The sequence below is a fragment of the Pseudophryne corroboree genome (genome assembly GCF_028390025.1).
Source record: "Pseudophryne corroboree isolate aPseCor3 chromosome 3 unlocalized genomic scaffold, aPseCor3.hap2 SUPER_3_unloc_18, whole genome shotgun sequence".
Lineage (NCBI taxonomy): Eukaryota > Metazoa > Chordata > Amphibia > Anura > Myobatrachidae > Pseudophryne > Pseudophryne corroboree.
Window position 1 is genome coordinate 1852225 of NW_026967506.1, and position 15074 is coordinate 1867298.

Genomic DNA, 15074 nt, shown 5'->3' on the forward strand with positions numbered 1-15074 from the left:
CTGCTGGGAATGGGACATTATACAGTAACACTAGGGGACGTGTCTGGGTGATGACTGGAGATGTGAATGCTGGGAATGGGACACTATACAGTAACACCGGGGGACCTGTCTGGGTGATGACTGGAGAGGTGACTGCTGGGAATGGGGCATTATACAGTAACTACAATGGACGTGTCTGGGTGATGACTGGAGAGGTGACTGCTGGAAATAGGGCATTATACAGTAACACCAAGGGACGTGTCTGGGTGATGACTGGAGAGGTGACTGTTGGGAATGGGACATTATACAGTAACACCGGGGGACGTGTCTGGGTGATGACTGGAGAGGTGACTGCTGGGAATGGTGCATTATACAGTAACTTCAATGGACGTGTCTGGGTGATGACTAGAGAGGTCTGGGTGATGACTGGAGAGGCGACTGCTGGGAATGGGGCATTATACAGTAACACCAGGGGCCGTGTCTGGGTAATGACTGGAAAAGTGACTGCTGGGAATGGGATATTATACAGTAACACCGGGGGACGTGTCTGGGTGATGACTGGAGAGGTGACTGCTGGGAATGGGACATTATACAGTAACACCGGGGGATGTGTCTGGGTGAGGACTGGAGAGGTGACTGCTGGGAATGTGACATTATACAGTAACACCAGGTGATGTGTCTGGGTGATGACTGGAGAGGTGACTGCTGGGAATGGGACATTATACAGTAACACTAGAGGACGTGTCTGGGTGATGACTGGAGAAGTGGCTGCTGGGAATGGGGCATTATACAGTAACACCAGGGGATGTGTCTGGGTGATGACTGGAGAGGTGACTGCTGGGAATGGGACATTATACAGTAACACCGGGGGAAGTGTCTGGGTGATGACTGGAGAAGTGACTGCTGGGAATGGGACATTATACAGTAACACCGGGGGATGTGTCTGGGTGATGACTGGAGAGGTGACTGCTAGGAATAGGACATTATACAGTAACACCAGGGGACGTGTCTGGGTGATGACTGGAGAGGTGACTGCTGGGAATGGGACATTATACAGTAACATCAGGGGATGTGTCTGGGTGATGACTGGAGAGTTGACTGCTGGGAATGGGACATTATACAGTAACACCAGGGGATGTGTCTGGGTGATGACTGGAGAGGTGACTGCCGGGAATGGGGCATTATATAGTAACACCAGGGGATGTGTCTGGGTGATGACTGGAGAGGTGACTGCTGGGAATGGGGTGATAGGGTATGTTAACCTATTCAGGTCTGGTCTATAAACTCTCTGCAGTCATCAGTCAGAATTCTGTTTCTTTTGCAACCGGTTGGAGATCAGTGAATGAAAAAAGGACACAAGTTCATGTGTAACCTTAATCAAATCATAAAATGACCTGCTAGGGGCCATCATAGCTTTATTATTTATAGCTTGAAAACAAAGGGTTTATGCTTGCCAATACATTTAGCCAATCAGAATACACCATGTATGTCTTGAAATACATCGATTGTCATACAATGTTTCAAGTGGCAACTAGAACAGCCTTGAAAATGGTTATTGTTTTGTTTATCAGTCTTTCGGACATAAACTCAAAAGATTTCTTTCTTTATTCTTCTCAATTAGCCTTGGATATATCTGGTGTTGCTTTGTCCGCCTTGGATACATTTCCAATACATTTAATGTTGCATTTGTCTTGTACAAGTCATGCCTTAAAACAAGATTATTCAGCAAATATAGTATTCTGACCAGGTCTGCATATTTTTCTTAAGGACACATGAACCCATATTGTGATTAACAGTAAATATTTTAATAAATGCAAAAAAGCGTGAATCAATATATATTTGCTATACTGCGGAAGCTCCTACACTATCAGGGGCATTATACAGTAACACCGGGGGACGTGTCTGGGTGATGATTGGAGAGGTGACTGCTGGGAATGGGACATTATACAATAACACCAGGGGATGTGTCTGGGTGATGACTGGAGAGGTGACTGCTGGGAATGGGGCATTATACAGTAACACCAGGGGGCGTGTCTGGGTGATGACTGGAGAGGTCACTGCTGGGAATGAGATATTACACAGTAACACCGGGGGACGTGTCTGGGTGATGACTGGAGAGGTGACTTCCTGGAATGTGACATTATACAGTAACACCAGGGGATGTGTCTGGGTGATGACTGGGAGGGGTGACTGCTGGGAATGGGACATTATACAGTAACACCAGGGGATGTGTAGGTGACTGCTGGGAATGGGACATTATACAGTAACACCAGGGGATGTGTCTGGGTGATGACTGGAGGGGTGACTGCTGGGAATGGAACATTATACAGTAACACTAGGGGACGTGTCTGGGTGATGACTGGAGTGGTGACTGCTGGGAATGGGACATTATACAGTAACACCAGGGGACGTGTCTGGGTGATGACTGGAGAGGTGACTGCTGGGAATGGGACATTATACAGTAACACCAGGGGATGTGTCTGGGTGATGACTGGAGTGGTGACTGCTGGGAATGGGACATTATACAGTAACACCAGGGGATATGTCTGGGTGATGACTGGAGGGGTGACTGCTGGGAATAGGACATTATACAGTAACACCAGGGGATGTGTAGGTGACTGCTGGGAATGGGACATTATACAGTAACACCAGGGGACCTGTCTGGGTGATGACTGGAGAGGTGACTGCTGGGAATGGGGTATTATACAGTAACACCAGGTGATGTGTCTGGGTGATGACTGGAGAGGTGACTGCTGGGAACGGGACATTATACAGTAACACCAGGAGATGTGTCTGGGTGATGACTGGAGAGGTGGCTGCTGGGAATGGGACATTATACAGTAACATCGGGGGATGTGTCTGGGTGATGACTGGAGAGGTGACTGCTGGGAATGGGGCATTATACAGTAACACCGGGGGATGTGTCTGGGTGATGACTGGAGAGGTGACTGCTGGGAATGGGACATTATACAGTAACATCAGGGGATGTGTCTGGGTGATGACTGGAGAGGTGACTGCTGGGAATGGGGCATTATACAGTAATACCAGGGGATGTGTCTGGGTGATGGCTAGAGAGGTGACTGCTGGGAATGGGACATTATACAGTAACACCAGGGGATGTGTCTGGGTGATGACTGGAGAGGTGACTGCTGGGAATGGGGTGTTATACAGTAACACCAGGGGATGTGTCTGGGTGATGGCTAGAGAGGTGACTGCTGGGAATGGGGCATTATACAGTAACACCAGGGGATGTGTCTGGGTGATGACTGGAGAGGTGACTGCTGGGAATGGGACATTATACAGTAACACCAGGGGATGTGTCTGGGTGATGACTGGAGAGGTGACTGCTGGGAATGGGACATTATACAGTAACACCAGGGGATGTGTCTGGGTGATGACTGTATCACTGTGAGTGTCAGGTGTCTATAAGGTGTCAGGATATCACTGTCTATGTCTCCCTGCAGGAGGAGGAGTATATAGAGGAAAACCGGGGTCTGTACAAGGACGTAAAGATGGAGAATCACCGGCCCCTCACATCACTGGGTAAGAGAAGGTTATATCACAGACCTACCTGTGTATATAGGAGATGTCACCACTATGTGTATATAGGAGATGTCACCACTATGTGTATATAGGAGAGGTCACCACTATGTGTATACAGGAGATGTCACCACTATGTGTATATAGGAGATGTCACCAGTATGTGTATATAGGAGATGTCACACTATGTGTATATAGGAGATGTCACACTATGTGTATATAGGAGATGTCACCACTATGTGTATATAGGAGATGTCACCATTATGTGTATATGGGAGATGTCACCACTATGTGTATATAGGAGATGTCACCACTATGTGTATATAGGAGATGTCACCACTATGTGTATAGAGGAGATGTCACCACTATGTGTATATAGGAGATGTCACCACTATGTGTATATAGGAGATGTCACCACTATGTGTATATAGGAGAGGTCACCACTATGTGTATAGAGGAGATGTCACCACTATGTGTATATAGCAGAGGTCACCACTATGTGTATATAGGAGATGTCACCACTATGTGTATATAGGAGATGTCACCACTATGTGTATATAGGAGAGGTCACCACTATGTGTATATAGGAGATGTCCCCACTATGTGTATATAGGAGATGTCACACTATGTGTATATAGGAGATGTCACCACTATGTGTATATAGGAGATGTCACCACTATGTGTATATAGGAGATGTCACACTATGTGTATATAGGAGATGTCACCACTATGTGTATATAGGAGATGTCACCACTATGTGTATATAGGAGATGTCACCACTATGTGTATATAGGAAATGTCACCACTATGTGTATATAGGAGATGTCACCACTATGTGTATATAGGAAATGTCACACTATGTGTATATAGGAGATGTCACACTATGTGTATATAGGAGATGTCACCACTATGTGTATATAGGAGATGTCACACTATGTGTATATAGGAGATGTCACACTATGTGTATATAGGAGATGTCACCACTATGTGTATATAGGAGATGTCACACTATGTGTATATAGGAGATGTCACCACTATGTGTATATAGGAGATGTCACACTATGTGTATATAGGAGATGTCACACTATGTGTATATAGGAGATGTCACACTATGTGTATATAGGAGATGTCACCACTATGTGTATATAGGAGATGTCACCACTATGTGTATATAGGAGATGTCACCACTATGTGTATATAGGAAATGTCACACTATGTGTATATAGGAGATGTCACACTATGTGTATATAGGAGATGTCACCATTATGTGTATATAGGAGATGTCACACTATGTGTATATAGGAGATGTCACCACTATGTGTATATAGGAGATGTCACCACTATGTGTATATAGGAGATATCACCACTATGTGTATATAGGAGATGTCACACTATGTGTATATAGGAGATGTCACCACTATGTGTATATAGGAGATGTCACACTATGTGTATATAGGAGATGTCACCACTATGTGTATATAGGAGATGTCACACTATGTGTATATAGGAGATGTCACACTATGTGTATATAGGAGATGTCACCACTATGTGTATATAGGAGAGGTCACCACTATGTGTATATAGGAGATGTCACCACTATGTGTATATAGGAGATGTCACCACTATGTGTATATAGGAGATGTCACCACTATGTGTATATAGGAGATGTCACACTATGTGTATATAGGAGATGTCACACTATGTGTATATAGGAGATGTCGCCACTATGTGTATATAGGAGATGTCACCACTATGTGTATATAGGAGATGTCACCATTATGTGTATATAGGAGATGTCACACTATGTGTATATAGGAGATGTCACCACTATGTGTATATAGGAGATGTCACCATTATGTGTATATAGGAGATGTCACACTATGTGTATATAGGAGATGTCACCACTATGTGTATATAGGAGAGGTCACCACTATGTGTATATAGGAGATGTCACCACTATGTGTATATAGGAGATGTCACCACTATGTGTATATAGGAGATGTCACACTATGTGTATATAGGAGATGTCACACTATGTGTATATAGGAGATGTCACCACTATGTGTATATAGGAAATGTCACACTATGTGTATATAGGAAATGTCACCACTATGTGTATATATATATATATATATATATATATATTTCTCTAACGTCCTAAGTGGATGCTGGGGACTCCGTCAGGACCATGGGGAATAGCGGCTCCGCAAGAGACAGGGCACAAAAATAAAGCTTTAGGATTAGGTGGTGTGTACTGGCTCCTCCCCCTATGACCCTCCTCCAAGCCTCAGTTAGGTTTTTGTGCCCGTCCGAGCAGGGTGCAATCTAGGTGGCTCTCCTATAGAGCTGCTTAGAAAAAGTTTTTAGGTTTTTTATTTTCAGTGAGTCCTGCTGGCAACAGGCTCACTGCATCGAGGGACTTAGGGGAGAGAATTTCAACTCACCTGCGTGCAGGATGGATTGGATTCTTAGGCTACTGGACACCATTAGCTCCAGAGGGAGTCGGAACACAGGTCTCACCCTGGGGTTCGTCCCGGAGCCGCGCCGCCGACCCCCCTTACAGATGCTGAAGATTTGAAGGTCCGGAAACAGGCGGCAGAAGGCTCTTCAGTCTTCATAAGGTAGCGCACAGCACTGCAGCTGTGCGCCATTGTTGTCACACACTTCACACCAAGCGGTCACGGAGGGTGCAGGGCGCTGCTGGGGGCGCCCTGGGCAGCAATATTTATTACCTTTATGGCAAAAGAATACATCACATATAGCCATTGAGGCTATATGTATGTATTTAACCCATGCCAGTTATCTAAAACTACGGGAGAAAAGCCCGCCGAAATAGGGGGCGGAGCTTATTCTCCTCAGCACACAGCGCCATTTTCCTGCTCAGCTCCGCTGTGAGGAAGGCTCCCAGGACTCTCCCCTGCACTGCACTTCAGAAACAGGGTAAAACAGAGAGAGGGGGCATTTTTTTGCGATATTTTGATATATTTAAGCTGCTATAAAGAACAACACTTATATAAGGTTGTTCCCATATATATTATAGCGCTTGGGTGTGTGCTGGCAAACTCTCCCTCTGTCTCCCCAAAGGGCTAGTGGGGTCCTGTCTTCGATAAGAGCATTCCCTGTGTGTCTGCTGTGTGTCGGTACGTGTGTGTCGACATGTATGAGGACGATGTTGGTGTGGAGGCAGAGCAATTGCCGATAATGGATGGCTTTGTTTATGGAATTACGTGATAATGTCAGCACATTACAAAAATCAGTTGACGACATGAGACGGCCGGCAAACCAGTTAGTACCTGCCCAGGCGTCTCAGACACCGTCAGGGGCTGTAAAGCGCCCTTTACCTCAGTCGGTCGACACAGACCCAGACACAGACACTTAATCTAGTGTCGACGGTGATGAAACAAACGTATTTTCAAGTAGGGCCACACGTTATATGATCACGGCAATGAAGGAGGCTTTGCATATCTCTGATACTGCAAGTACCACAAAAAGGGGTATTATGTGGGGGGTGAAAAAAACTACCTGTAGTTTTTCCTGAATCAGAGGAATTAAATGATGTATGTGATGAAGCGTGGGTTAACCCAGATAGAAAAATGCTAATTTCAAAAAAGTTATTAGCATTATACCCTTTCCCGCCAGAGGTTAGGGCGCGCTGGGAAACACCCCCTAGGGTGGATAAGGCGCTCACACGCTTATCAAAACAAGTGGCGTTACCGTCTCCTGATACGGCCGCCCTCAGGGATCCAGCTGATAGGAGAATGGAAACTACCCTAAAAAGTATATACACACATACTGGTGTTATACTGCGACCAGCCATCGCCTCAGCCTGGATGTGCAGTGCTGGGGTCGTCTGGTTGGATTCCCTGACTGAAAATATTGATGCGAGATGCTCAGAGAGATATTTGCACTCTGGCATCGAGAGTAAATGCGATGTCCATATCTGCCAGAAGGAGTTTATGGACGCGACAGTGGTCAGGTGATGCGGATTCCAAACGACATATGGAAGTATTGCCGTATAAAGGGGAGGAATTATTTGGCGTCGGTCTATCGGATCTGGTGGCCACGGCAACTGCCGGAAAATCCACCTTTTTACCTCAGACCCCCTCCCAACAGAAAAAGACACCGTCTTTTCAGCCGCAGTCCTTTCGGTCCTATAAGAACAAGCGGACAAAAGGACAGTCATATCTGCCTCGGGGCAGAGGAAGGGGTAAGAGAGGGCAGCAAGCAGCCCCTGCCCAGGAACAGAAGCCCTCCCAGGGTTCTGCAAAGCCCTCAGCATGACGCTGGGGCCTTACAAGCGGACTCAGGAGCGGTGGGGGGTTGACTCAAGAAATTCAGCGCACAGTGGGCTTGCTCACAGGTGGACCCCTGGATTCTGCAGGTAGTATCTCAGGGTTACAGGTTGGAATTCGAGAAGTCTCCCCCTCGCCGGTTCCTAAAGTCTGCTTTGCCAACGTCTCCCTCAGACAGGGCGACGGTATTGGAAGCCATTCACAAGCTGTTTTCTCAGCAGGTGATAGTCAAGGTACCCCTCCTACAACAGGGAAAGGGGTATTACTCCACGCTATTTGTGGTACCGAAGCCGGACGGCTCGGTAAGACCTATTCTAAATCTGAAATCTTTGAACCTGTACATACAAAAATTCAAGTTCAAGATGGAGTCACTCAGAGCAGTGATAGCGAATCTGGAAGAAGGGGACTTTATGGTGTCCCTGGACATAAAGGATGCTTACCTACATGTCCCAATTTGCCCTTCACATCAAGGGTACCTCAGGTTCGTGGTGCAAAACTGTCATTATCAGTTTCAGACGCTGCCGTTTGGATTGTCCACGGCACCTCGGGTCTTTACCAAGGTAATGGCCGAAATGATGATTCTTCTGCGAAGAAGAGGCGTATTAATTATCCCTTACTTGGACGATCTCCTGATAAGGGCAAGGTCCAGAGAACAGCTGGAGGACGGAGTAGCACTAACCCAACTAGTGCTGCAACAACACGGGTGGATTCTGAATTTTCCAAAATCTCAGTTGACCCCGACGACACGTCTGCTGTTCCTGGGAATGATTCTGGACACGGTTCAGAAAAAGGTGTTTCTTCCGGAGGAGAAAGCCAGGGAGTTATCCGAACTTGTCAGGAACCTCCTAAAACCAGGGAAAGTGTCTGTGCATCAATGCACAAGAGTCCTGGGAAAGATGGTGGCTTCTTACGAAGCGATTCCATTCGGCAGATTCCACGCACGAACTTTTCAGTGGGATCTGCTGGACAAATGGTCCGGATCGCATCTGCAGATGCATCAGCGGATAACCTTATCGCCACGGACAAGGGTGTCTCTTCTGTGGTGGTTGCAGAGTGCTCATCTGTTAGAGGGCCGCAGATTCGGCATACAGGACTGGGTCCTGGTGACCACGGATGCCAGTCTGAGAGGCTGGGGAGCAGTCACAAGGGAAGAAACTTCCAGGGAGTATGGTCAAGCCTGGAGATGTCTCTTCACATAAATATACTGGAGCTAAGAGCGATTTACAATGCTCTAAGTCTGGCAAAACCCCTGCTTCAGGGTCAGCCGGTGTTGATCCAGTCGGACAACATCACGGCAGTCGCCCACGTAAACAGACAGGGCGGCACAAGAAGCAGGACAGCAATGGCAGAAGCTGCAAGGATTCTTCGCTGGGCGGAAGATCATGTGATAGCACTGTCAGCAGTATTCATTCCGGGAGTGGACAACTGGGAAGCAGACTTCCTCAGCAGACACGATCTACACCCGGGAGAGTGGGGACTTCATCCAGAAGTCTTCCATATGATTGTGAACCGTTGGGAAAAACCAATGGTGGATATGATGGCGTCCCGCCTCAACAAAAAACTGGACAGGTATTGCGCCAGGTCAAGAGACCCTCAGGCAATAGCTGTGGACGCTCTGGTAACACCGTGGGTGTTCCAGTCAGTGTATGTGTTCCCTCCTCTGCCTCTCATACCAAAGGTACTGAGAATTATACGGCAAAAGGGAGTAAGAACGATACTAGTGGCTCCGGATTGGCCAAGAAGAACTTGGTACCCGGAACTTCAAGAGATGCTCACGGAGGATCCGTGGCCTCTACCTCTAAGACCGGACCTGCTTCAGCAGGGACCGTGTCTATTCCAAGACTTACCGCGGCTGCGTTTGACGGCATGGCGGTTGAACGCCGAATTCTAAGGGAAAAAGGCATTCCGGAAGAGGTCATTCCTACACTGGTAAAAGCCAGGAAGGAGGTGACTGCACAACATTATCACCGCATTTGGAGGAAATATGTTGCGTGGTGTGAGGCCAGGAAGGCCCCCACGGAGGAATTTCAACTGGGTCGATTCCTACATTTCCTGCAAACAGGATTGTCTATGGGCCTCAAATTGGGGTCCATTAAGGTTCAAATTTCGGCCCTGTCGATTTTCTTCCAGAAAAAATTGGCTTCAGTTCCTGAAGTCCAGACTTTTGTAAAAGGAGTACTACATATACAGCCCCCGGTTGTGCCCCCAGTGGCACCGTGGGATCTTAATGTAGTCTTGGATTTTCTCAAATCCCATTGGTTTGAGCCGCTCAAATCGGTGGAGTTGAAGTATCTTACATGGAAAGTAACCATGCTACTGGCCCTGGCTTCAGCCAGGAGAGTATCAGAATTGGCGGCTTTATCATATAAGAGCCCATATCTGATTTTCCATACGGACAGGGCAGAACTGCGGACACGTCCTCATTTTCTGCCTAAGGTGGTGTCAGCGTTTCACCTGAACCAGCCTATTGTGGTGCCTGCGGCTACTAACGATTTGGAGGATTCCAAGTTGTTGGACGTGGTCCGGGCATTGAAAATATATATTTCAAGAACGGCGGGAGTCAGAAAGTCTGACTCACTGTTTATATTGTATGCACCCAACAAGATGGGTGCTCCTGCTTCTAAGCAGACGATTGCTCGTTGGATTTGTAGCACAATTCAACTTGCACATTCTGTGGCAGGCTTGCCACAACCTAAATCTGTCAAGGCCCATTCCACAAGGAAAGTGGGCTCATCCTGGGCGGCTGCCCGGGGGGTCTCGGCATTACAACTCTGCCGAGCTGCTACTTGGTCAGGGGCAAACACATTTGCAAAATTCTACAAATTTGATACCCTGGCTGAGGAGGACCTTGAGTTCTCTCATTCGGTGCTGCAGAGTCATCCGCACTCTCCCGCCCGTTTGGGAGCTTTGGTATAATCCCCATGGTCCTGACGGAGTCCCCAGCATCCACTTAGGACGTTAGAGAAAATAAGAATTTACTTACCGATAATTCTATTTCTCGTAGTCCGTAGTGGATGCTGGGCGCCCATCCCAATGCGGATTGTCTGCAATACTTGTACATAGTTATTGTTACAAACAAATTCGGGTTGTTATTGTTGTGAGCCGTCTGTTCAGAGGCTCCTACGTTTGTCATACTGTTAACTGGGTTCAGATCACAAGTTATACGGTGTGATTGGTGTGGCTGGTATGAGTCTTACCCGGGATTCAATATCCTTCCTTATTGTGTACGCTCGTCCGGGCACAGTATCCTAACTGAGGCTTGGAGGAGGGTCATAGGGGGAGGAGCCAGTACACACCACCTAATCCTAAAGCTTTATTTTTGTGCCCTGTCTCCTGCGGAGCCGCTATTCCCATGGTCCTGACGGAGTCCCCAGCATCCACTACGGACTACGAGAAATAGAATTATCGGTAAGTAAATTCTTATTATATGCATTCATCCAAGTAAAATTAAGATCTAAACATTTCCTATTTTTTGGAATAGACTTCCCATGTTGGCACGTCAATGTTTGTTTATGGCTAATCTTATTGTTTGGTTTTTGTTGAGTTCCCACGTATTTTAAGAGTAGAAATAAAGACTACATTAATTTTTAGGCGTATCACTTATCAGTAGACACTAAGATATTATAAGAGTCATACTTTTCTCTTTCCTCCTTGTATTTGCCCTATTTTTTTACTCTGGACGCACCGCCATACGGACAGATAGGAACATTTGATACCTAGTAATATTGTCCACTTCTGGCCTCAGCATTATTATTTTTGTACATTGAATCTAGGTCGGTGCAGGATCCACCCTTTCCTCAAACGGGTATCTATACCCTGTCTGGCAAAAATGCAGCGGTCGGGTGCTAGTACATATACGAAAATGCGATTAAACCCCCGAAAACGGGTTTCTCCAGCAGGGTCCACAGGTTATCCACAGGATAACAATGGGATATGATAGAGCGACAGCGGATTGGCACCAAACGATCGCAAGCTTTATGGCCTCCCAGGATGCACCGGGCTCGTCCATATAATCCCGCCCACCGACTTCATAAAATCAGTTTTTTGTTTGGTGCGGCAGGAGCCGGACCATGGTCACAGGGCTGCTGTGTTTGGCAGCACTAAGCTTTATTTGATTTATTTTTATAGTCTTACTACGTTTTCTGAGTGATCTTTCCTAACAGCGTCTTACACGCATATTGGAAAGAGTCGCTCCAACAACTTTCTGCCGGGTCGCAACAACGCTTACCCACGGTATAAGTGCTGTCTCGATAGGCATCTGTTTCGGATATACTAGCAGGTCCAGCAGACGTTACCAGGCTGTGGCCAGAGCACGGGGAGAAGGTAAGGCATTTGTTCCGTTTAGAAGGGGAATACGGACACAGCCGCACTGATTTGGGAGGAGACTACCAAACAGTAGCTGGTGCGCCGCCACCACGGGTGCTCTAGTGCTAGGTCTTAGGGATCATAAGGCACCAGGATTAGTATGAGGCTGCGATCCCTAGGGTTGATGTCAGCGGTGGCAAGTCTGACGCTCTCCTGGCCGCCCCTCCCCTTGTTAGGTTCCTAGTGCTCAGAACAGGGGAGATGTTGCGTAGTGAGTCCTGAGCACCAGAACGTGACGCTGAGACAAGGTGTGGTGTGGAAATGGAACGGGAATAGCCCCTGGCACCCTACCTCAGTTGCTCTACCCGTGTTGTCAATTCACGCCTGCATGACTATGGTTTCTTGGGCCCATGGCAGCCGCGTTTGAAGGGCGGATTAGGTCTGCCCAACTCCGAAGCCCCCCAGGTCTGAAAGGGAGACAAAGCGTGAACTGAGACAGGGTAGTAACAAGGGGACCTCTAACTGAAACAACCAAAGCCAGGGGCTACTGACTAGCCTAAAACTAAATGTATGTGCGGCTTGCCGCCAAAGGAAAAGAACAACAAAGGAAATGCTGTCCACACGCCGACACAATACTTTTGTGTGCTGGCGGTGACTGCATAAGCAGAACCCTCTGCAAAACACCAGTGACAGATATAACCAAGGAATACAGCGGCCTAGGCCGACGGACGCGGCAAAGCCACTACTCACGGAAACGGTACAAATACTGGCAAACGGACAGGAACTCCCAATGCTGCCGACACAGACTCTCAGAACTGGAGGACAGGCAGAATCCCAAACGACAGACCGGTGGACACCAAGAAGCCAGAAACTCGACCAGGCACAGGCAAAGCCACAGGACTTCTGGACAGGAACGCTTCACGGCAGGACACGGGATAAGACACTGGAATCGACACTCAGGAAGCAGCTAGACAGACACTGCTAGACAGGAGCTCAGGAACTGGCAGGAACAAGCTCAGAACACAAGCACTCTGGAAGACTGGAAACCTAGAAATATCACCAGCGTCTGTGAATAGCACTGAGCTAGCATATAACAGAGAGGCCTAATTAATTATGTTGTGCAGCTGCCCTGTTGCATGACTCCAAACTGACAAGATGCAATCAGCAGACAGGTGAAGCCAACCACATGGAAACAGGCTGCAATACACAGACTCACCACTGACAGCAAACAATAATCTTCTAAACCAGAGCAAAGGGAAATCCTGGCCTGCAAGAGAACTATAAACATAAAATAGGAATGAACCACTACCTGTGGTTCATAACAGTATCCTCTCCTTAAGGGTGAGCTCCGAACACCCCATGACACCCACGGGGAACATAAACAGAAGTATAACATAAAATACAGAACCAAAATGCAAAACAGGAATGAGCCACAGCCGCGGCTCATAACATTACCCCCCCCCCCCCCTTGAGGAGGGGTCAATGGACCCCAAAATTCAGACTATCCAAAACAAGGTATACAAAAAAAAAAAAACCCTGACACACTGGTGTAACAGAAACAAGCTGTGGCAACAGCTTGTAACGGTGCCCCCCTCAACGGTGGCCACTGGACACAAGACAAGGAGGGGGAAAAAAACGTTTGTTTTTTTTTTATACCACAAGGCAAGAGTCAGCAATATTTATTTTTCTTTTTACCCTGTGCTTGCTTGGCGACACCAGGAAAGGAAGAAATCTCTGGCTCAAAAAATTCTTCAAAACATATAGGTCGAGCAATCAGATGCTTCTTCTGTCTCCTACCAGAGTGCCCCAGCGGGGAACCCCGCTGGGACAGTGGCCTTCGGGAACCCCGCTGGGGCAGTGACTTTCTGAACCCCACCCGGGGCAGTGGCCTTCGGGATCCCCGCTGGGGCAGTGGCCTTCAGGAACCCCGCTGGGGCAGTGGCCTTCAGGATCCCCGCTGGGGCAGTGGCCTTCAGGAACCCCGCTGGGGCAGTGGCCTTCAGGAACCCCGCTGGGGCAGTGGCCTTCAGGAACCCCGCTGGGGCAGTGACCTTCAGGAACCCCACTGGGGCAGTGACCTTCAGGAACCCCGCTGAGGCAGTGGCCTTCAGGAACCCCGCTGGGGTCAGCACCCCGGATTCTTTTACTGGGACCGGGCCGTTGGCCTCCCTCATTGGGACCGGGCCATTGGCCTCCCTCTCTGAGTCGATAATTATCGAAACTTCTCCCGGGACTATGACTTTCGAGACTTTTGCTGAAGCTATAACCTTCAGAACCTCCACTAATGCTATGCCTCTTAAGTTCTTTCCTGGGGAAGCGACCTCTAGACCCTTCTTTGGGGCTGCGTCTCTCGAGACCCCACTTGGGGATATTACTTCAAAGATCCCTTCTGGGGTTTTGCTTCTCGAGTTCCCTTCTAGAACTATGGTTTTAGATACCCTCTCTGGGGTTGCGCTTTTCAAGTCCCTACCTGGGGTAACAGCTTCTGAGACCCCTTCTGGTATGGACACCTGAGCTAAAATATTAGATGTCTGTGGCCGGAGAGACCAACCAGCCACACGTGTAATGGCGGCTGCGGCACTGAAGGTGTTAACCCTCGTGCCCGGCGCCATATTAAGTGACAACGGGCGCTTGGCGTCACTGTTAAACGTACTTACGGCGCTGGGAGCGGACTGTTTAAAAGTTTGTTTAATGATGTGTTTTAACATGTCATATGTAGTGCTCTATGCACAATTGCAGGAATGCATGTTTAACTGTATTTATTTTATATTCAAGACAGGCTCCGTGTATATTTAAAGGGAAACACGTGCTTAAATGAAATGTATTTAAAGGAAAAATGCAGTTACTATAGCTGTCTGAATAAGCATCTCTTATCCTCTGGAAATAGGAAGTGGCATGCTAATGGTCCTGTCGCAGCAGAGAGGTGTGAAGGACAATACCTTTTGATGTGTAACTTCC

General features: G+C 47.7%; 1 protein-coding gene across 4 annotated transcripts in view; it reads left to right on the forward strand.

The window, feature by feature from the left end:
• Window positions 1-15074, forward strand: part of LOC134983555 (zinc finger protein 585A-like) — a 226628-nt gene that overhangs the window by 136633 nt on the left and 74921 nt on the right. For all 4 annotated transcript variants that reach the window (XM_063949202.1, XM_063949203.1, XM_063949204.1 and 1 more), the window contains exon 2: window positions 3444-3522. In XM_063949202.1, the coding sequence (XP_063805272.1) occupies window positions 3444-3522 (79 nt within the window). The remainder of the gene's footprint in view (window positions 1-3443; window positions 3523-15074) is intronic.